At 40.7% G+C, this 23,149-nt stretch overlaps 1 protein-coding gene across 1 annotated transcript in view; it reads left to right on the top strand.

Annotated features, from left to right (window-relative positions):
• The window catches only part of LOC143172288 (tyrosine-protein kinase Fer-like), a 233,438-nt gene that overhangs the window by 155,000 nt on the left and 55,289 nt on the right, over positions 1-23,149 (top strand). The window contains exons 13-14 of the mRNA XM_076361544.1: positions 16,322-16,378; positions 18,662-18,777. Coding sequence (XP_076217659.1) covers positions 16,322-16,378; positions 18,662-18,777 — 173 coding nt within the window. The remainder of the gene's footprint in view (positions 1-16,321; positions 16,379-18,661; positions 18,778-23,149) is intronic.

Raw genomic sequence — 23,149 nt, 5'->3', positions numbered from 1 at the left:
CTCATCGTCCGATTCGCCCTCTGCCCCAAAGGGCTCACGTTCATGATTCTGAGGTCTTTGCCTCAACCCTGGAGCCACTAACATCTCTAAATCCTCTTCCTGCTCATTCTGGGTCAACTTCAAACATCTCTGTCCAATACTACATGCTGAACAACACCTTTTTAACACTTTCCCTTTTTCTCTCTCTCACTTATCCTTTTCCAATGCCAATACCAAAGGATCAGCTGGGGCCAAATTGATTCCACACTCCTTTTGCCACTCAGAATGCTGCCTTAATGTAAAGACCATATCAGCATACAATACCTCATCCCGTTTTCCTTCTCTCCTTAGAAACAGCATTAGTTGTAACAGAGTATTATAATTCAAAGTACCATTCCTTGGCCACTTTTCTCCATCTTCTAGTTTGTATAGTGGCCACCATCGATTACAATACTTAATTAGATCATCCCTTTTTGCGACCCCACCAGGGGATCCTGCAATTTGCTTCCAATGCTTTAAAATACAAGCCAAAGGTGATTTCTTTAAAATTCCCCCACCCGTGGATGATCCGGCGCCCATTTTATACACGGGGAATCACACACACAAACAAGTCTTTCGTACAACACCACAAATAACCAGTCACTATGACAAACATGAACTATAACAAACAGACAAAATGCTTACAATAATAGACAAGTTCTTACAGTATTTGTTACTGCGGTTGCTCTTAACATTTACCTTGAGCGTGAATTCCAATCCCTTTTAAACCAAACGGGGATTTTAACCCCTTCCAAACCAAATGGAGACGTTTAACCCCTACCAAACGGGGACCAGCCCCTACCAAACGGGGACGTTTAACCCCTACCAAATGGGGACTAGCCCCTGCCCGGGTCCCAAACTCAACCCTGCGGAGCTTTCGCTGCGTCTGACCGGCAGGTATCCAAATTTCCGAAAGAATGCCTTAATACTCACAAAACAATGTTCTTCACTCAGGGGCTCTTTGGTCCGGGGATCGGGAAAAATCCTCTCCGAGAATCCCTCGGTGCTGGCTGAGGTTCCGTGATCCCAGGATCTGTCGAGGCTCAAGAGCTATGTCCCATCTGGGTCGCCAAAACTGTTACCGTAAGTCAGCAGATGAAAAACTCTCTAAGACTCAATTTGGAGTTTTAGAAAGCAGGCATTCTTTATTGTGGCGCCGGGCGCTCAGGGGATCGTTCCAACCTAATGTGCGTGCCGAGTTGTTCAACTTCAGAAGTTATATACAATTAGAATATACATATTCATTAGATTTCCTAGTAATGATTAGCATATTCATGTTACTTCCTGGTACTCATCAACATATGTAAAAGTCTTTAACGCATGCGCTCTTATGTTCATTGGTGGTCTCTCAGGGTCCTCTGGTGGTCGTCAATAGTCTTCCTCACTGTGTCCTTTTGCTCACCTCTTCAATTTGGCGTCCTTCAGTCTGAGTCATTCTTGTCTTTCTTAAAGGTTAACTTTAAAGGTTAACTATTGATGTATGGTTTGCCCTTGTTCTCTCCTATTACTGTTACAGGGTGTTACATATACTTCTGAACACTGATGTTATCATTCCCTCCTATTCTTTTGAGAACCTGGAACTATACTTCTGAGTGCTGACATTATCAGATCCAGTCTGCCAGGCAGTCGAATACACACAGTCCAGTAAACCTGGTTGCCCCTTTCCTCCTCCTGGCCAAAGGCGGGAACCCTCTATTTCCAGATGGAGTATTCACTGTCTGACCCTTGCACTGCCAGACCAGAGGTCCCTTCGCCATAATCAAAGGAGGTGATCTCAGTCCTTTTCCTGCATCTGGAAGATCACTGATTGCCGCCTTCCGTCTCAACAGCAACTACGCTGACAGCCTTCTTGAGTGGCCCCTTCTTAGCAGCTGTCTTCCCCCTCAGTTCGCATACACAGGCTTCCAGCTTAAAAGCGGGCTCACCATCCCACTTCCTCATGTCCTCCCCCTGGTCATGCAGGAAGAACCAGAGAGTGCCACACGGCATGCGCCTAGGGCTTTCCCTCTGACTGGTGCGGGAGGGGACTGACTCCATGGGGAACCCCTGACAGCCGAGGCGCTGGCCCGTGGGTACGAGGAGGGAGAGAGATTTTCTTCAAAATTTCAGAGCCAGGAAGATGCTCTCCCCACAGTTTGTGTATCTGTATCTGGGCAATACATTCTTGCCAAGCTTTTAGAATATGACGCTGGGGCATTTTGGACCATCTTCCTCCACATGGTCCATGTACACTGGACATCATCCAGATCTTTGGAGACCTGTTTCTCATCCAGGTCACCGTAGCTGACTTCCAGCACCGCTAATTCTCTGAGGTACTGGATACCTTCTTCACTGGTAGTCCACTTTCCTTGGTAATTCGCAAGATCTTCCTTGAACGGATATCTTGCTTTCATGCTTGACAGGATCCACCTCCAGAGGCTGCGGATTGTTGCCTTTTTTCTGATTTCTTTGTCAGTTCCCCAGCCCCCGGAGCAATCTGCTCACCTCACTGGCAGCTGTAATCTTCCTGCATGTCTTGAAGTTCTCTCAAGGTCAGGGACCGAGTAGTTTCCGCCTGTTGGGTGATTTCTCTCACTTCTTCCTCCTGTTTTTTGCCAAAGGACCAGCTTCCTGATCAGACCCTTCCTCCTCCTCCTCCTCCTCCTCCTCCTCTACTAATCGATGATATGGACCCATCGACCTCTGCATCAATTATTTCTTTTTCACTACTGGGGCAATTACTGTAGTTGGGGTTTGGATCTCTGTCTCAATCATGGCATCCTCAGAGGTGGTTTGGGTCCCTGTCTTAACCATGCTCCTCTGATAATACTGAACCATGGCTCAATTGGCCATGCTAACCAGTGCTAGAAGCTCCTGGGTTTCATTGGGGTAGGCAAGGCACCCTTTGATCAGGTGGCGCGTCAATTGACAAGGATTACTTGCCTGTTCAGGTGTAAAATCCCAGGTTATGGGAGGTGATAACTGCCCTAGGCACCTGCCCAAATCCTACTAAAGGTAAAGTAAGGTACAACAAAGACTGGATTGCCATAGACCATATGGGAAAATTTTGTCAAGCTAAATTCAGTCATATAGGAGGAAAAAATATGTTTGCCTAATACAGCATTCAGAAGAATGCGTGAGTGCATGGTAATAGAAGCTACTAATATTTAGCAGAGCCAATTGATGTGTCTGTACCACTTCCCTTGGTGTGTCCTTTATGAACTGGCTTTTTTTCTGCTGTTAGAGATTTCCCAATCCTTTTGTTATCCTGAATAATAAGTTAATGGTATGTGAGAAGCTAGCAATATCTTGTTGAAGAACAATGCGGAAGGGTGTATCTGATGTAAGAAATTACTGCAACTAGCTTCATTTAAACTATTGGCATTTCTGTAATGTTGTATGACTTGTTTCAAAGCCATCGTCTGTCTGGCTTGGAATGCAGGCAGTTTACTGACACGCACACTGAAAAAAGCATGAGTTAAGGCTGCAGTTTCACATTACTGCTGATTCAAATGAATAGCTTGCTGCTGCCAAAAAGGCGGGGTGGGGTGTAGGGTGGTGTCCTTGCTCCCTTTTCCTTTCTATATGGCTTTACCTTTCTCCTGTTCTTTTCCAATCACATATTAAGCTAATTCAACTGTTTTGACAGGTTAATTTTTTTCCATTTTAGTGATCTTAACATATTATCTGAAGATTATAAAAGCCAGTGCAAGATGAGCACATGTGCCTAGGAAGGGATAGGATGGAGGATCTTAAACTTTTGATTTCAACAAATTATTAATTTGGCACAAGTTGTAATATGAAACTGCAGCTCTTTGGTAGGTATTGCCCACTAACCACTACAATTTATAGGTGATTTTGGAAGGATTGTTGGTTATATAAGGGAACAGTTTTGCAGGGAGTATAGCTTATCATGTGGATGTTGCCAAAAGTAGTAGTTAAATGTTTTCTCTCCTGGGCAAAAGAAACCATCTAACTGGAAACAGCCAGATATTTTGAAGTTAAGTCAAGATGGGACCAAATATGTGGCTAACAAGTAGCTTATGTAGTTCAAGGAGACTCCCTTGGATATTTTTATAAACATCTGTAGTCTCCCAACCCTAGCTGTACATACCTGTTCATGCACTCTCCATAGCTGGGGTGGTGAGAAAGAAGTAGAAGTGTGTGTGTGTGTGTATGAAAATATTTTAGTCTGTTTTAACAATTTGAGTGTATCTTTACTTGTAAGCAAAATCTGAGCTTTCACTTTCCTCTCTTTAAATAATACTAAATGTTTAAATATAAAACTATACATAATAAAAGTTTTCTTTTGCTTTGAACCTACAGAAGTCTGGCACTGTTTTGGAGGGCATATCTAATAAAGGGCAGATTATTTCTCTATTTGCATATTTTTTGATTAGTGTGTGATTCAGAGTACTTCAATTTAGAAGCTGGTTACTATATTCAGTAGAGGAGTGAGAAAATACACAGTGAGCGAACAGAAGACCCTTGTTAGATCCTATAAATTTCCTTGATGTATTTGAAATATAATAATTTTTACTCAGAGTTTATCCTCCTTTTCCTATGTTTAAGGATTTCACATTCTATCTCTTTCTGATATGGAGAAGCACTATTAGTATGGTGATATAGTCTGTATTTTTTTCTGTATTTCCTGTATTTTTCGTGAAAGATCCTCAGGATCTTTCTAGTCACTAGATGAAAATAAGAGAATATAAACTCATGGAAATGCTGTGCATCTTTCAAAAACATGTGAAGCAAACTGGTTTTGTATATTGGCTTTTGCAGTCATTTTGTCTATTGATCTTTAAGAAAGAATGCTCACAGAAAAGATGTGAAGTTAATCTGAGGTCACTTCTGCAGTTCATATGCTGTATAGTAGCTTTTGCAAATCTCAGTTGTATCCTCTTGGCTTATGGCCATTTAGAATTTGGTTTAGGAAAAAGGTTGAAGTTCAGGTTGGTGTGTGGGTTTTTTTTGTTTTATTTTGTGGTGCTTTTTTTGTTGTTTTTTGACAATAACAAGTCAGACAAAAATAGGTTTACCTCCTTGGAAAATGTGCTATCTGCACTATTATTCTGTTTTAAAGCTTGCATTGAGTTCACATCAGTGCATTCTAAGTTGAATTAATACAGTGTTGATAATGCAAAATGGCTTCTATAACAATTTTTACAGCTCATAAATCTTTATTCTGAAACAGTTTTAAAGAAGTTGTCAGTAGATTTTTTTTTAAACCTCTCTCGTAAAACACACTTGTTCTTATGAAAAGTCATTTCCACTAGCTACCTTTTTTTCTGTACTAAACCTGAAGGATTTGAAACACATAGTTTATGATTCATGAAATTCATATGCATGTTAAATCTACTGGCATAAGTGGTGTAAAAATAGTACTTCTCTAACAAGATCATTTCTCATTTCCACAATGGTAGACCCTATCAACAGGTACACAACTGTTATTTGCCTTCAGTTTTTAATCTGCTTCAGCAAGTTTTGACAAATGATATTTGAATACCCACTTAAAAAATTATCTCTGATGATGCAATGTGCGCTTGCAGCCCAGAAAGTCAATTGTATCCTGGGCTGCATCAAAAGAAGTGTGGCCAGCAAGTCGAGGGAGGTGATTCTGCCCCTCTACTCCGCTCTGGTGAGACCCCACCTGGAGTACTGCATCCAGCTCTGGGGTCCTCAGTACAAGACAGACATGGACCTGTTGGAGCGGGTCCAGAGGAGGGCCACAAAAATGATCAGAGGGCTGGAACACCTCTCCTCTGAAGAAAGGCTGAGAGAGTTGGGGTTGTTCAGCCTGGAGAAGAGAAGGCTCCGGGGAGACCTTATTGCGGCCTTTCAATACTTAAAGGGGGCTTCTAGGAAAGATGGAGAGAGACTTTTTACCAGGGCCTGTAGTGACAGGACAAGGGGCAGCGATTATAAACTGAAAGAGGGTAGATACAGATTGGACATAAGGAAGAAAGTTCTTTATGATGAGGGTGGTGAGACACTGGAACAGATTGCCCAGAGAAGTTGTGGATGCCCCCTCCCTGGAAGTGTTCAAGGCCAGCTTGGATGGGGCTCTGAGCAACCTGATCTAGTGAAAGATGTCCCTGCTCATTGCAGGGGAGTTGGACTAGATGATCTTTAAAGGTCCCTTCCAACTCAGACTATGATTCTATGATTCTATGATCTGGACTTGGGGCTGCTTCCCCCCAGCCTGCCCTGCTCCCTTGCTGGGGGTGGTGGGACATGCCCTGTCTGGCGAGGCCCATGCCCTGCTGGCCTGGAGATCCTCTGCAGCTCCCGGTCCCCAAAGAGCAGGTGGCCCTCGCTACACACTGACACTCAGGCTGCTTAGTAACTAATATGGAAGAATATGCAAGAAAGGCTGACACCATTGAACAAAATAGATGGGAGAATGTGGATTCAAAAGATAGTAAGGTAATGCCTTTCACAACTAGGCCATGGGAATATGGGCCAAGGACCCCCTTTGCCTACTTTGGAAAAAAAAACATGTACTAACTAGAACAATCCCAGTAAGGTTCTTGCTCATATCTCATAGTCCTCTCAAGAAGTGTCCAACTTTGAAGCGGTTCCTTCTTATCCCTTAGGCATTATGTCATTTCCCTCGTATTGCAGAGTATCTCAAAAGCCTGCTTTTGCCAAGTATCTCCTCATACCTGATAAAGGGTTATCTCCCTAGAGCAGTGAAGCTCTATCTGAGTTATTATGCTTTGTTATCAAGTATGGCATTCATGTAATTCAGTTTCAGCTTCTTTCATATTTTTCCTGAAAAGATCATAGTTGGTAGTTGTGGGGACCAAAGGACATAACGAAAGTAGACTATGATAAAGTTTCTGGGTTTCTTGAATAATCCAATTTGGAAATAAGGTATATCATTAAGATAACAAGTGGGTATGTCTGAGTGTTAATTTCTGTAACTGGATTTGTCTAAAGTGCTTTCACATTCCGCGGGCCAAAATAAACAATAGAAAAGTCTGAACAAGCACTAGGTAAAGAAAGATTTATCGTGATGTTGCAAGAAGAGGATTACATCATAAACAGGTTCTTTTTTGGGGAGGAATAGTAATGGCATTAATAGTATCAATAGTTCTGACCTTCTTTCTCATACTGATTAGGTTATGATTAGATACAAGAATGTAGTTCTCGGTTGGGTTTAGAAGCAACTCTGTCAAAATGAGACTTTTATGACTCAGACTGATGAGCATTATACTGTCTGTCTACCTATATCTACATTAAAGATTTTTTTTAACTCCCATTTTTCTGTCACTTCTTTCCCTTTGTATCTTTCAGTATCTTTTTTGCATGATTCATTTATAGAATAATGGTGTTTAACAACTGGAGAAATTCTTATCATCTATTCATAATCAGAAACAAGCATGTACAAAATTATGAAGTTTATGATCAGAGAGAAAAAAGACATGACTATTTCTAACTTTTGTTTATGTTATACTAATATGCATCCATTCCGTTGTGTGCTTAATTAATGTATTGTTGGCAGCTGTGCAAAAATATTGAATGATGAAAAATTCAACTCAGTGCAATTTGAACAGAATTAGTGAGACAATGTACTTTCAGTAAAAACAGATAGTCTTGCCCTTGTTACTTTCCACCTTGCAGTACTGTTCATATTATAGTTAATTAAAGATAATAATTTGCACCAGTGACACTTTGTTTCAAAACAGTATTTAAATGGATATTTAACATATTGCAAATTAGAAAATCGGGTTTGTTTCTTTTCTAATGCCAGAGTTGTAGACTGATATGATGTAGCTGACAGCATCTCTTCTTCTCTTAGATATTTTCTCACTGTCTGCTGAAGAATCTGCCTTGGTGGGGGTCAGAAGAGTGCACAGGGGTTAAATCCCTCCACAAGTACCTATGATATTAAATAAAACTTGAATATATGTGATGCTCCAGCCTTTTTCAACTTAATATTTCTTAATGACTCTTCATGCACTGAGAAGAGAAGCTAGATACCTAATTCAGGCCTTTGTATTTTACGATGGTAGTGAAACACCTCACCTCTTAGACACTTCTCTGCATAGGGCTTACAGTGCTAAACCTGTCCTGAAGCACCTAAAATGTTATTTTACTCTTTCAAAAACTAATCTCAGGTGAGTGAGTTTGTTTTTTGAATAGAAGAATAGGACAAAGTAGTGAGGCTTCCATCTTTTTATCAAGAAGCTCAATGATAATACACAAAGTGAAGGCTATATAAAGGGTTGGGAGGAAAGAGTTGTATTTTGATATTTTCCTCTTGGAAAAAATGCTGTTTTCATAGTCTTTAAGATTTTCACTGAACCAGAGAGAGAAGGCAGGAAGGGAGGAGCATAACAGAAAAGCTTACAGGTAAGAGGAGGGAAATTAGATTGGAGAGAGTAGTTCTGGGTTACAATTTCTGTTCTGTTGATTGTGTTACAATATGTATGTTAATCTCTCATGAATGGTCTGTCAAATAATCCTTGTGTCAATCCATTATGAATACATGAAAGTTAGAGACTAAATGAACGATGAAAAGTGCAATCAAAAGGAGCGCAAGAGGCTAAGGGTTGCATCATTTTATTTAGCTGTCTGATTTTGAGGTCTGCAAATGGTGCCTGATGAGTAGAAAAGAACAGTTTTGAAGAAATTCTAAGTAGAAGCAAAAATGATTGAGTGTCTCTTGGAGCTGCACCTGCCTTCTTTTCATTCTGCTGGCTCAGACAACTAGCCACAGGAGTGACACGTGATGAGGCTCTTAAGTTTGACATAGTTTGTATACCAACAAAAGTAATTAAAGATTTCTATTCATAGAAACCTCTTATAAGTAGGCAACTCTCATTAATTTATGTACCATTAAAATTAATATTTACTTACTGGCACCTTGTGAAACTGATACTAACAAGGCAGCACAATTTGTGTATCCTTATAAATAAAGATTTTTTTCCTAAACCAACAGAAAGAACTTCAGTAACAAAGCTGATCAAACTTTGAATAATCCTTTGTGAAAAAATCTGGCAGGACCAAGATACTGAATGTAATGAGTGGGTTACAGGTAGTGATTAATGTATTAATATAGTGATAACAAATCCTTCGATAGATCATTTGACTGCAGTTTATAGTGCCATTTTGTTTAACTATTCCTCTGAAGGATTATGCATCAGATTTTTTTATTCATAAACAAGACTTTGAAATGTCATGTTTTCAGTATTTTCAAAAAGTCATTCACTGAAGTATTGAGTCCTGGGAATTAAGAGGTTAAAAAAAATCCAGTAACATTTTAGAATTCTTTTGCTTTTACAGTATTTATTTCAATGTTAAAAACCATTGTGTTAATACTTCCAAATAGTCTTTTTTTTTTTCTTAAAAGCTTTATTTCTAAATAGTTTTTTTAAACTTAAACTAGAGGAAAGTATGCACTCAGTTTGGCCATTTCTATGTGTTTATAGTGTAACACATTCTGAATAAGGCATGCAATCAACAGAAAACATCTAGAAAATCTTACAGGTTTAGTGAACAGAACATTTTTTACTTTTAGCAAAATCAAAAGGAGGAGATGAAGGAAATATGTTGCTTCTGGTATCTGGTCAGTGGGGCAGCAGTTTCAATCAAGAATATTGTCTATAGGTGAAAAATAAATTGATGGTTATTGAGACTTACCTCAGAAGTCTCCCAATGCCCCAAGGAAGGGGGAATGGCTATGCACTGATCCCATCATACAGACATGGTGGTGTGGTACAAAAATTCATGTGATGGGGCCTGACAGAGTGGCATACCAGGAGTTTGGATGAATAGAGGCATTCAAAGAGTCTCTAGAATGTGCACTGAGCATGGCTTACAAAAGCAATGATCTATGTGATTTTTTTTTGTGGCCATGCACGTAAGAAAAAAGTCTTAGAAATTGCAGTAGAACTTATCTCCCCCTGCCCTTTCCTGTTTTTTCTCCTGCTGAATTCATGTAAATGTAAAAATGTGGAAGAAGGTAATGAATAGCTACCTTCCCAGCAAGGTGCACTGCACAGCATATTTCTTCTGTACTCTTTCCATTCTTTCAGTTACCCGGAACACTTCTGGATTACCTGCTGAATGGTTTCCTCCTTTCAAAAAAAAGAGAGAAATAAGTCAATACAAGCCTCCACCTTACTTATGACTAGACAACAGAATTCACTGGCCACGTAGCCCAAAGGAAATATGCAGCGCTGTGAAGGAGGGTACCGTGGGGGACATTCTGTCAAATATTTTAGCCCCTCTCTTCTGAAGGGAGAGAAGAACTTTTAGAGTTAAAAAAAAGCAAAACAAAAATCAGCCATGTTTCAGCTTCTTTTAAGATGGTCTCAAGCTTTATATTGCAAAAAGGTTATTGGTCAGGCTCTATACTCAGTACTCTGTGCTAATTACCTAGGATTCAGCCAAGACAGGTGTTTTGTGGGGTTTATTTCGTAGGGAATCAACATTTCCCTTTTTGGTCATGTGTCTCACTAATAACTAAAAAAATTAAAATATTGATTCTACAGCATTTACTTTTAAATTTGAAAATTGATGTGTTAAAGGTGGTGATGATGGCTGTAATGTCTTCTGTTAGGATTCAGTCTTTTGGCAAAAAAAATTTATATAATATCTAGTTCTAGGCAGATAATATGGCTTGACCTAGCATATTAGTTACAGACAGGTTGCACCCATAACAAGAGAGATGATTTCCTGCATTAATGTCTAATTACATACAAAAGGGTTTTCTCTGTCTTTGAGAAGCAGAGATGAAGGGATTTTTTCATATATTAGTTTGATAATTATAGAGAGAATTATCATCTTTAAAATGTAAGTGCAGTAATGTAGTAATAAATAGTTCTGATGCAGATTAGTCAGATATACAATTGGTCAGCACAAAATATATGTGAATAAGTCTATGTAGTTAAACTGAAAGGTGAAATTTCTACTGTCTTGTAAAGGTCATATTTCTGTAGGCACTTTGCCGAAACCCTGTGTTGTATGTTAAAATTATGTAGCATTTCACCTAAACTGAAGACCTTCTTCAGCATGTCTTCATTTGTAGCAAGATGACCATGAGTATGGTTGCAGGGTTGAACATATGCTAAAATAAAAAGCGTTTTTAGTGCATCAGTGCACAATCCTAAATGAAAACTGGATGTTTTGAGAACATACATTTCTCTGAAATATAAGTAACTGAACAGGCATTTGCAAAAGATTTTGTTGCCTATCTCAGAAATGAAAGACCATTAGTTACAACAGCTCACAGTGTGAGCACAATACAGCTGTATACGTGTGTAGTTCTTGGAATAGAGCACAGTTCCTTCAGTATAATGAATACAGGCCGTCAGATGAGTAACAACTCATGCTAACATTCCACTTTCAAGACTACCAAGTATTTTCCATCAACTACCTAGATATCTGCAAGCATTATAATAACTATGTCTTTCTCTATACCACACAGCAGTGAAATTTATTATTTGTGGAAGAGTAAATAAATTGATTCATGTACTAGATCAACTCATCTACTGAATGCTCTGTTCTGTTTTTTGCGTTGCTTCATTTGGAAATTAAAAAAAAATATCTTCTGAATTCGGGGCCCAGCTCTCAGAGCTGCTTGGCACAGGACGTACAAGATATTAAATGTCCAGTTCCCTTTGAGATTCCATGAAATTTTCCTTTGCAGTCTGGGCTGCCCCTATTTGAGCTAAAGGACTAACTGCAGTAACTGGCAGTAAAAAGATTGCTTTCTTAGCAGAGTGTGTTGTGAGTCACTGAGCCAAAGGTGTAGATGTGAAAATAGTGGCTAGTTTCTCGTCCCCATCATAGGAATCAAGGGAACTTCCTCAGTAATTCCATAGAATTGCAGGCTGGGCTTGGGCTACTGAAGCTGTATTTGGTTTATGTATATGGGGAGCACTATGTCCGTGTGTAATTTTGTATGTTACCAAAATCTTTCTGTGGAATGTTAATGACAAAGTTGAATTTCTTATTTTCAGTACTTAATTTATCTGAAATAAACTAGAAGATATAATTATTACATATCACAGTTCTCTGAACAGTTTATTGTGGGATAAAAGCAATTTTTTTTTTTTAAATCATTGGATGTTCATTCATGCTTTCTTTCAAAGACCTGTTACAAATAGAATTGTTGCAACTTTTTCTAAAATGGCTGCAATATCACTAATAATGAAATGTATCATACTTTCTTATAGGGATTGCAACTAGGTTTCTCCTTCTAAAACTGCTCCCCCCTCTTTGGCATTCAGGGAAAAAAAAATAGTTGTTCAGGAAAAGCTCCATCCATGGGGTGAGAGGTGGTGGTTATCAGTGGCAAGTCTGAGATGAGGAAACAGAGGAGACTATCACAAGGTAGATTGTATTGGTATGGATCAGACCTAGGGTGTGTCACAACCTAAAGGGTTATCTGGTCTGCGCGTGTGTAGAGATCGTGACCGTGGGTTCGTGGGATTCCGTAATACACAAGGACACAGAGGCTTTTATATTCAAAATTTCTCTAATTTATTAGAGATTACCACAAATACCATACAAATCACCACTAGCAAGTATACTACCACAAAAATCACCACTACAAGTATACCTATGATTAATAAAGCTAATATATATATATCAAGCTATTATAAATTACTATCAGCAATCAATAATATAGTATCAATCAATAGTATGGCAGCAATCAATAATAGAAACAATCAATAGTATAGCAACAATCACCATTATAGCAACAACCAATAACAGCAACAACCAAGTAGGTATATACTATTACAGGTTACTACAAACTTATCATTAGTGAAGCAAACTTATCAACAATATAACAGCAGATATACTTATGATAGATTACTTATATGGATAATACCGGTATCAAGCGAATTAGACACATTTCAGAAGGGGCCAAACCATTCCAGAGGGGAGGAAAAACTGATCCCAGAGGGGGACCCAACCATCGCAGAGGAAAAACTGAACTGACCCCAAAAGTAGGCCCAGAGGGGGACCAGTAAGATAAAAGACAGTCTCACTTCAAAGATGATCTGTGTCATGAAGTTTGGAATCAGCCAGGCATCCTTGGCAAGGATCCAAGATCTCATAGAAAGTTTCTGCAAAATTCAACCTGTTCAGGAAAAAGAAAAGTATGTGCAGCATGGAAAGTTCTCAGAGAGAGAGGCTCCATTTTGGATAAAAATTAAGTCCTTTTTATAACATAGAAACATAAGAGGGCATTGGACACCACCACTTCGAGCAGCCAATAGATGCTGTTAATTTCTGTTTTTCACCTGGAACAGCAAATAAATGATGATAGTTTTCTGCTCTTTCAGACCATTTTTATTTTTCCAGACTCATTTTCTGTTCTTGCAGTTAGAACAGCCTATGGCAGTTACCGATTCCTACTTCCTCAGGATGCTTTTCCCTTTTTCCAGACTATTTTTCACCTTTTCAGATGATAAGTTGCTGTTACAGTTCCTTGTTTCTGTACTTATCGATGGTATCTCAGGATGTCTCCAGTTTCTAGGTACCCAGCCATACTTCAAAGATACCAGCTGCACTTTCCAAGGATGCTTCTGGTTCACAGGCCTAGTCCCCAGGCTAGCAGTTCCCAGGCTGGCAGGCATTTTCTCTGTCAGTATTTTTCAGCAGACATTTTCTGCTCAGTAATTTTCCCCTTCTAACCAGGCCATCTTTATGGCCGCTCACATCAGGGTGTCAGGCAGGAAAACCAGAGCAGAATAGGAGACCAGGGACCAGAACCAGAAATCAAGAGTCTGAAGCGCACTTGCACCCCACAGGTCCAGTGGACAGCAATGCACAGCTGGTTGGCTTTATATGTGTCGTGGTTTAACCTCAGTCGGCAACTAAGCACCACGCAGCCGCTCGCTCACTCCCCCCACCCCCGGTGGGATGGGGGAGAGAATTGGAAGAGCACAAGTGAGAAAAACTCGTGGGTTGAGATAAAAACAGTTTAATAATTGAAATAAAATGATAATAATAATATTATAATAATAATATGATAATAATAATAATAAAGAAAGCAAGTGATGCACAGTACAATTGCTCACCACCTGCCGACTGATGCCCAGCCAGTCCCCGAGCAGCGGCCCCCCCGGCCAGCTTTCCCCAGGTTATGTACTGAGCATGACGTCACATGGTATGGAATGTTTCTTTGGCCAGTTTGGCTGTGCCCCCCTCCCGGCTTCTTGTGCACCTCCAGCCTTCTCAGTCGGTAGAGCATGGGAAGCTGAAAAGTCCTTGGCTAGTGTAAGCATTACCTAGCAACAACTAAAACATCGGTGCGTCATCAACTTTGTTCTCATCCTAAATCCAAAACACAGCATTGTACCAGCTACTAGGAAGGAAAATTAACTCTGTCCCTGCCGAAACCAGGACAATATGCAATGTAAATGGGACAGCCTACTAAAAAACGGCTCCTAAGTCTACTGAAGCAACTCAGTGTTTGTGTTAGTTGTCAAGGAGAAGGATTGCAGGTCAGCCAGATTCAAGTCAGGACACGCTCCTTACAAAAACAATCTGGAAAAATCACTGAGTTCTAGTTTTTCCCCACAAGTACAGTTTAAACGTTCTAGTAGCCCACAGTAAGTTACTTTAAATGTGATTTTTCTCTAGCACTTTTTAAGATGATAGATATTCTGTCTGCATTCTTCTTCTAGCGTAATCTCTACTGAGTCTCTTATTTCAACAAAAGAATTCATACATTACATTTACTCGGAAATATTGTAAGTATATAGAGTAGAATATTTCCTACCTGCTGTATCTGAAAATATATTTGCATGCTGTATTTGTTACAGATATTTGTATTCATCCACAATGATTTTTTCAGTTTCATTCAACCTGGTAAATTATGCTTGAGGGAAAGTGTAATGGGGCAGCACATGCTTTTTGTTTTGTTTTTGAGATCATTTCACACTGTAAAGTTATTAACAATAGTGAGTGAAATTTTGACCTATGATAAAAACCATATATGTGTTGTTGTCTAATGTAATGATTATCATATACTGTGGTTCACTTGGAAAGCAAGCACCGATTACAGGATTCCAAAGGCAGTGACCTTAGCAATACCGCAAATAGCTGTTAGCTTTAATATCTAAGTGGAAAAGTTTGATAAATATATTAGTAGAAATGAAAATATCTAAATCAAAATGAAACAGACTTTGTTCAGGATAAACTTAAATGTATTTAGTATTGTAAGGAAAAAAAAAAAACACTTGAAAAATATTGTATCTTATGCTAAAAACTTTTACTAATATAATGCCTTAACACAGATTCTCCTATTCCAGTCTTTCAGTTGCAAAATTTGTTTTAATATATTTATATCTTTGTATCTGGTAAGTAAAATGGTGGCAATAATTTCCTCACTATTGTTTTTCACCCTGAAAGCAAATGGGAAAATAAAGTCCAAAAAACTATGAACACTTTGGAAAACAGTTCTTCCTTGAATTAAGATGTTTCCATCTCCTCTTACCATTTGCTAAAAGTCTCTCATACTTTTCATTCATGCAGATACAAGACTGTTTAATAGCACCACAATTAGTAATAGAGATTGCTTGAAATATAATTAAGACCCTACCAATAACATGACAGGTGGTAATCGTGCTTGCGAGGTGGTTAGTAGATGAGGTGCTAACAGACTATTAAAAATGAACAATATTAAACGGTTGTTTCATTATATGGGTTAGACTTAAAATATCCTACTCTAACTTTTTCATTAAATATTTATTAAATAGGTCTGTGTAGCAAGAAGCTTATAATTGTTTTCGATGTGTCTGTGGGTTGTTGCAGAATATTTGTGGTATTGATCATCAGCACTGAAAAGATACTGTAATCAGCGCTTGTTATCTTTTTCAAGTAGTTTCCTGTAATATATCAAACTACCACAGAAGCTTTAAGAGATGCAAATATGTGTCTTATTCATAATAGAAAAATTGGTTCTTTTTTTCAGTACACTGAGGACAAAAATTTTTTTTTTGATCTAGCAATATGTTATTTTGTATTCTAAAATGAAGTTGTCCTTGCTGATTTTTACTTAAGTCTTTTTTTTAAACAGAGTGCTAGATACCATTTCTAGAGCTTGTGTGTAAAAAGCGTATACTGTTGTTGTAGGCATAATCTTCTGATAGAAATTTGCTGTATAGTATATTTCAATATCTTATTGTGTAGCAAGATTTCTAAAACATGTTTTGCAAACTCTTGAATTTATAACTTCTTAGCATGCTATTGATTGAGTGGTCTGAATAAAATCCTTCTTTAGGTACGTTTCTACTGGCTGAAATTTATTTTATAGAAAGTACACAGACTGAAAATTCTTCTTTCCTTTCCATAGGACAAGAAATGGGCTCTCAATCATGAAGATATCACACTGGGAGAATTACTGGGCAAAGTAAGTTATCAAGTGAGCTAAATAACATTTAAATAGGTATATATCAATCACGAAGTCTGTACATTTCCTATTTGCCTTATCTTTTAAATTACTACGGTATGCAATTTTATACCAATTCTTTTACTTTAATATGAAACACAACATTGTGCTTTAAATAAATGTAAATCACATTTACTGGGAAACAATGTAATATGTCTGAGTGCTGAAAATGTTTAACTCTAGCATACATATTTTTCTTATTTGGAAGGCTTTTAAGATAAGTGGATTTCTATAAAGCGTTATGTGGCTGGTTTACTTTGTGCAATCTTACAAAAGAATAATATTGTTGCAAAATAGGAAAGTTTTATATAAATAAAAAATCTGATATAATAAGATGATTTAATCAACACTTGTTAAAACAAATGCTCATTGGTTTTGTATGACTTAATGAATGTTAGGTAACCTCACAATGGTATATGTATTAAATTAATTCTTATATGTTACAGTTTCTATCACAAATAGTGCCTAGTAGCTGTAAGTTTTTAAAACACTCCTACTCAGGTAATGCCCTGTACCTCACTTACATTTTCAGCAGCTTTGCAACTACCAACAAATTTAGTGCAAGTGCCACTTTGGACACAATGTTCCAAAAGATTTCCCAAAACCTGAAAAAGAGGCTTAAATGAGAAGTAAAATGAAAGCAACAGTTGCCTTAGTATTAAGAGACACACTATAAGAATTGATAAACTGTTCAAGAAATGGGAAATTAAATACTGTCAGAAAATTCTGTTTCCCAGGATAAAATCTCTTTAACAGCTTAAGATGACAAAAAGTATTAGTTACCTTTAGACAGAGCTATATCCACATAAAATGCTATACAGGTACTATGCCAGTTTCACATTCTTAAATAGAAAAGTATCAAAAATAAAGATGATTCAGGCATAAAAAAGTTTGTCTTCCTAAAAACAACTATGAATGTCTTGATTAGTAAAGACAGTTAATCTATCTGAAAATTGATTACTTTAGTAAAATGTATTTATGTACGTATTGCATGTTTTTGGCACAAAGCATTTTTAACAATAAAGACAACTCAGTGCTTTCAAGTAATTATAAAAGGAAATCTGGTTAAGAAGTATTTAAAAAATAATAAACAGAATAAAAAGCTTTGTTGGGCCACTATATAAACTTGTTATGCATCCATCTCAAAAACAAAACAGTCAAACCAAAGGATGACAGGATGATCAGCTTCTATATGAGAAAATGTTAAATAAACTGTCATAATTTACCCTGGAAATGAAAAATCTGAAGGACTGTAAAATCTTGAGTGGCCTGGAAAAGATTAATATAAAAATCATGGAAGTTTGATGTAGAAGATGATGCAAACTTTACTAAAGAGGAAGATTTTGCTTCACCTCAGGTGTGAATGGTCCATTTATTTACTCTGTATTAATTCTATAATACCCTGCAAAATGAAAGTTATATAAAAGGAACAGATATAAAATGATAATTAAATATTTTAAATAAAGGGGAAAAAAACAATTTTTAATACTTAAGTAGTCTTTAAGGTAGTTTCAGTTTTCACTATTAAGTACTTTTAAACAGAAGGCTAGAGGAAAAGCATGTTGGGAGTGATTCAGCTACTTACCTTTGGGCATCTAGTGCCATTTTAGACATCAGAGGTAGTGTCCTGGCCTCTAGAAGTCCTATACTAGAATGATAGATGGCTGTTAAAAATCCTCTGCTGTGCTTGCCAGCTATGTTGGTTTCTCAAATACTACTAGAGGCTTGTGTTTAGGCACCTGTATGTCTTTTCTTGTAACTAAATAGCATCACTATTTTCCATCTATGATTTTTTTTTCTCCTTTTCTCTATCTTCTTCCTTTGGCACTACATTATTCAAATACATGGTATAAAGAAATCTCCATCACTGAGGAAAGAAAGGAAAACACTTCCAGCAGATTTTTGCTGTTTATTAAACTCACGTGCAGCTCCAGATACTAGCAAACAGGAAAGGGATTCATCTGAAAATTTACCCGACAAATTTAAAGTGGAGTTGATTTGTTCTTTGGGAAATACAAAGCTTATCTAAAAGAATGAGATCTTCAGGTTTTGGTTTTGTTTTCGGGGGGGGGGAGGGTTTGGCTGACACCTTCTTCCTTCAATTTCTGTTCTAAATAATTCTAATTTTGTTTTTATTTAAGTAAGAAATGCATCTGATGGAGATTATTCTCCTTACTTTAGTTTTCTTTTATGAAAAGGCGAAGACTTTGTTTACTTAGAATGATTTTTTTTTCCTGATTTCAGGGTAATTTTGGTGAGGTATATAAAGGAACATTAAAGGATAAGACTCCTGTTGCTGTAAAAACTTGTAAAGAAGATCTTCCTCAGGAACTGAAAATAAAGTTTCTGTCAGAAGCCAGGTAGGTTTTCTAAATTTAATTAAAACATATATTTACACTGTGGTGTTTTTTCAAGTTTTATTACTAGATGAATTTATAAAATCTGACCTCCACAAAAATTTGAAGAAGCCGTTCTCAAACTTTTTTCCTTTTTTTCTCTCCCTCAATATGTTCCACAACTGTTGCCCCATTGACTAAAAATAGGCATTTTTTAATGTGTGAATGCAGCAGCATCTGCACTTGGCAAAACCACCTCTTCAGCAAAGCAAGCTATGCCTATAAAACACATTTTTCTTATTGTAAGTGCCTCAATTTAAAACTTTTTCTGCATTTTGCCATAAGGATTCAGATAAAAAGACTGAAAGACACTGTTACTTTAAATGTGACTATATCACAGAATAACAGAATGGTTGCAGTTGGAAGGGTCCTCTGGGGTTCATCTTGTCCAAGCCCCCTGCTCAAGCAGGGCCACCTAGAGCTGGTTTCCCAAGACCATGTCCAGATGGCTTTTGAATATCTCCAAGGAGGAAGACTCCACAACCTCCCTGGGAAACCCTTTCCAGTGCTCAGGCACCCTCACAGTGAAAAAGTGTTTCCTGAGGGAACCTCCTGTGTTTCTGTTTGTGCCCATTGCCTCTTGTCCTGTCACTGGGCACCACTGAAAAGAGCCTGGCTCCGTCTTCTTTGCACCCTCCCTTCATGTATTTATATACACTGATGAGATCCCCCCTGAGCCTTCTCTTCTCTAGGCTAAACTGTCACAACTCTCAGCCTTCCCTCATAGGAGAGATGCTCCAGTCCCTTAATCATCTTCGTGGCCTGGAAAACTGTAAGGCATTATATAAATCACTAATATCGGCCATTATAGCTATTGAATATCTTTAAATGGCCATTTCAGCGAAGCCACTGAGGCGAAGGGCTCCGGGACGGAGGATCGCTCCGGGGGACCCTTCCTAAAGCAGCAAAAAAGCGGCAAAAACCGCGAAGGCAAAAGCGCAGGGAGAGAGAGGGTGCTCCAGCCCCGCCACTCCCCGAGCCGGAGGAGGGAGCTCCTGACGAGCAGCAGCTCTGACTCAGCATGGGCGGGGACAAGAGGGACAGCGGCCAAACCCCCTCACATACAAGAGCAGCCCCCAGGGAGCGCGGCGAACAGGGCGGGCAAACAGGACGTGGTGCGTCAAAGGGCGCGGCAGTTTGCGCGGCAGTTCACGAGGGAGGGCATGCAGGGAAGGCGAGTGGGCAGGGCGCAGTCCCCCTCCTGGCTCTAGAGGCCAACTCAACTAGTAGTCATTGCCCTCCCAGAAGAGGACCTAGCTATGGTTTCCACTCGGCCGAAAGCCATCGCCAGAAGGAATGTGGTGACCCAGACGGAGCCCTCACACAAGCATACAGCTGTCCAGGTCTCTGGCTGCAGGGAGTGCCTGAGCCTGTCACTTGTACTGGAGGGCAGCAGAGACAACACCTGTGTGCGGTGTGACCAGGTGGATGATCTGCTCGGCCTGGTGGCAGAGCTGAAGGAGGAAGTGGAAAGGTTAAGGAGTATCAGGGAGTGTGAGAGGGAGATAGATTGGTGGAGCCACACCCTACCATCCCTAAGGCAAAGGCAGCAGATGGAGGCTCCACAAGAAGCAGAGGATCCCCTGCCCTCTTGCCACCAGGTAGAAAGAGGGGACCCAAGCGACGGGGGGGAATGGAAACAGATCCCTGCTCGGGGTCCCAGGCGAACCCCCGCCCGGCCTCCCTTCACCTTCCCGGTTGCCCTTACACAACAGATATGGGGCCCTGGAACTTGAGGGCGAGGCAAACGAGGATGTAGATGAAGGTCCATCCAGGAGATTGCCTAGGGTGAGGCAGTCAGCCCCATGCATTATGACTGCCTTTGCTAAGAAAAAAAAGGAGGGTAATTGTCATAGGCGATTCCCTTCTGAGGGGAACAGAGGGCCCAATATGCCGACCGGACCCATCCCACAGGGAAGTCTGCTGCCTCCCTGGGGCCCGGGTCAGAGACATTACTAGGAAGCTCCCTGGTCTGGTATGGCCTTCTGATTACTACCCGCTATTGGTTATACAGGCTGGCAGTGATGAGGTTGCAGAGAGAAGCCCAGAAGCGATCAAAAGGGACTTCAGGGCACTGGGGCGACTGGCTGAAGGATCGGGAGCACAGGTAGTGTTTTCCTCAATCCCTACAGCAGCAGGGAAGAATACTGAAAGGAGCAGGAAAACACACCTGATCAACACGTGGCTCAGGGGCTGGTGCCATCAGTGGAATTTTGGCTTTTTTGATCACGGGGAGGTTTACACGGCACCGGGCCTGCTGGCGACAGATGGAGTCCAGCTATCTCACAGGGGGAAAAGGATCATAGCTCATGAATTGGCGGGGCTCATCGAGAGGGCTTTAAACTAGGTTCGAAGGGGGAAGGGGATAAAACCAGGCTCACTAGAGATGAGCCTAGGGGTGGCATGCCGATGCTGGGGGAGAAATCGATAGCCCAGCTCAAGTGCATCTACACCAATGCACGCAGCATGGGCGGCAAACAGGAGGAGCTGGAAGCCATTGTGCAGCGGGATAGCTATGACTTAGTCGCCATCACAGAAACATGGTGGGGTGACTCTCACGATTGGAGTGCTGCAATGGATGGCTATAAACTCTTCAGAAGGGACAGGCGAGGAAGGAGAGGTGGTGGGGTAGCTCTGTATGTTAGGGAGTGTTTCGATTGAGAGCTCTAGATAGTGAGCTCTAGACAGAGCTCAATGATTGTGATGATGATGATACGGTTGAGTGTTTATGGGTAAGGATGAGGGGGAAGGCCAACGAGGCAGATATCCTGCTGGGAGTCTGTTATAGACCACCCAACCAGGATGAAGGGGCAGATGAAGCGTTCTACAAGCGGCTGGCAGAAGTTTCTCAATCGCTAGCCCTTGTCCTCGTGGGGGACTTCAACCTCCCGGACGTCTGCTGGAAATCCAACACGGCAGAGAGGAAACAGTCTAGGAGGTTCCTGGAGTGTGTGGAAGACAACTTCCTGACACAGCTGGTAAGTGAGCCTACCAGGGGAGGTGCCTCTCTTGACCTGCTGTTTACAAACAGAGAAGGACCGGTGGGAGATGTGGTGGTTGGAGGCCGTCTTGGGCTTAGCGACCATGAAATGGTGGAATCCTCGATTCTTGGTGAAGTAAGGAGGGGGGGCAGCAAAACCACAACCATGGACTTCCGGAGGGCGGACTTTGGCCTGTTCAGGACGCTGGTTGAGAGAGTCCCGTGGGAGACAGTCCTGAAGGGCAAAGGGGTCCAGGAAGGCTGGACGTTCTTCAAGAAGGAAGTCTTAAAGGCACAGGAGCAGGCTGTCCCTGTACGCCATAAGAAGAACGGGCGGGGAAGAGGACTGGCCTGGCTGAATGGGGAGCTCTTGCTGGGAGTCAGGAAAAAAAGGAGAGTTTCCCACTTGTGGAAGAAGGGGCAGGCAACTCAAGAAGAGTACAGGGATCTCGTTAGGTCGTGCAGAGAGGAAATGAGAAAGGCAAAAGCCCAGCTAGAACGCAATCTGGCCACTGTCATTAGAGACAACAAAAAATGTTTTTACAAATATATTAATGACAAGAAGAGAGCCAAGGAGAATCTCCATCCTTTATTGGATGCGGGGGGGAACATTGTCACCGAGGATGAGGAAAAGGCTGAGGTACTTAATGCCTTCTTTGCCTCAGTCTTTAACAGGCAGACCGGTTATCCTCAGGGTACTCAGACCCCCGAGCTGGAAGACAGGGACGGCGAGCAGGATGAACCCCCCATAATCCAAGAGGAAGCAGTCAACGACCTGCTACGCCACCTGGATGCTCACAAGTCTATGGGGCCGGATGGGATCCACCCGAGAGTGCTGAGGGAGCTGGTGGAGGAGCTCACCAGGCCACTCTCCATCATTTATTAGCAATCCTGGTTAACGGGGGAGGTCCTGGACGACTGGAGGATTGCCAATGTGACGCCCATCTACAAGAAGGGCCGGAAGGAGGATCTGGGGAACTACAGGCCTGTCAGCCTGACCTCGGTGCCGGGGAAGATTATGGAGCGGTTCATCTTGAGGGCGCTCACAAGGCATGTGCGGGACAACCAGGGCATCAGGCCCAGCCAGCACGGGTTCATGAAAGGCAGGTCCTGCTTGACCAACCTGATCTCCTTCTATGACCAGGTGACCCGCCTAGTGGATGAGGGGAAGGCTGTGGATGTGGTCTACCTGGACTTCAGCAAGGCCTTTGACACTGTCTCCCACAGCATTCTCCTAGAGAAGCTGGCGGCTCATGGCTTGGACAGGTGTACTCTTTGCTGGGTAAAAAACTGGCTAGACGGCCGGGCCCAGAGAGTTGTGGTGAATGGAGTTCAGTCCAGTTGGCGGCCGGTCAC

The sequence above is a fragment of the Aptenodytes patagonicus genome, chromosome W (genome assembly GCF_965638725.1).
Source record: "Aptenodytes patagonicus chromosome W, bAptPat1.pri.cur, whole genome shotgun sequence".
Classification (NCBI taxonomy): domain Eukaryota; kingdom Metazoa; phylum Chordata; class Aves; order Sphenisciformes; family Spheniscidae; genus Aptenodytes; species Aptenodytes patagonicus.
Note: the sequence above shows the minus strand (reverse complement) of the source record. Positions and strands in the feature narration are given on the sequence as shown.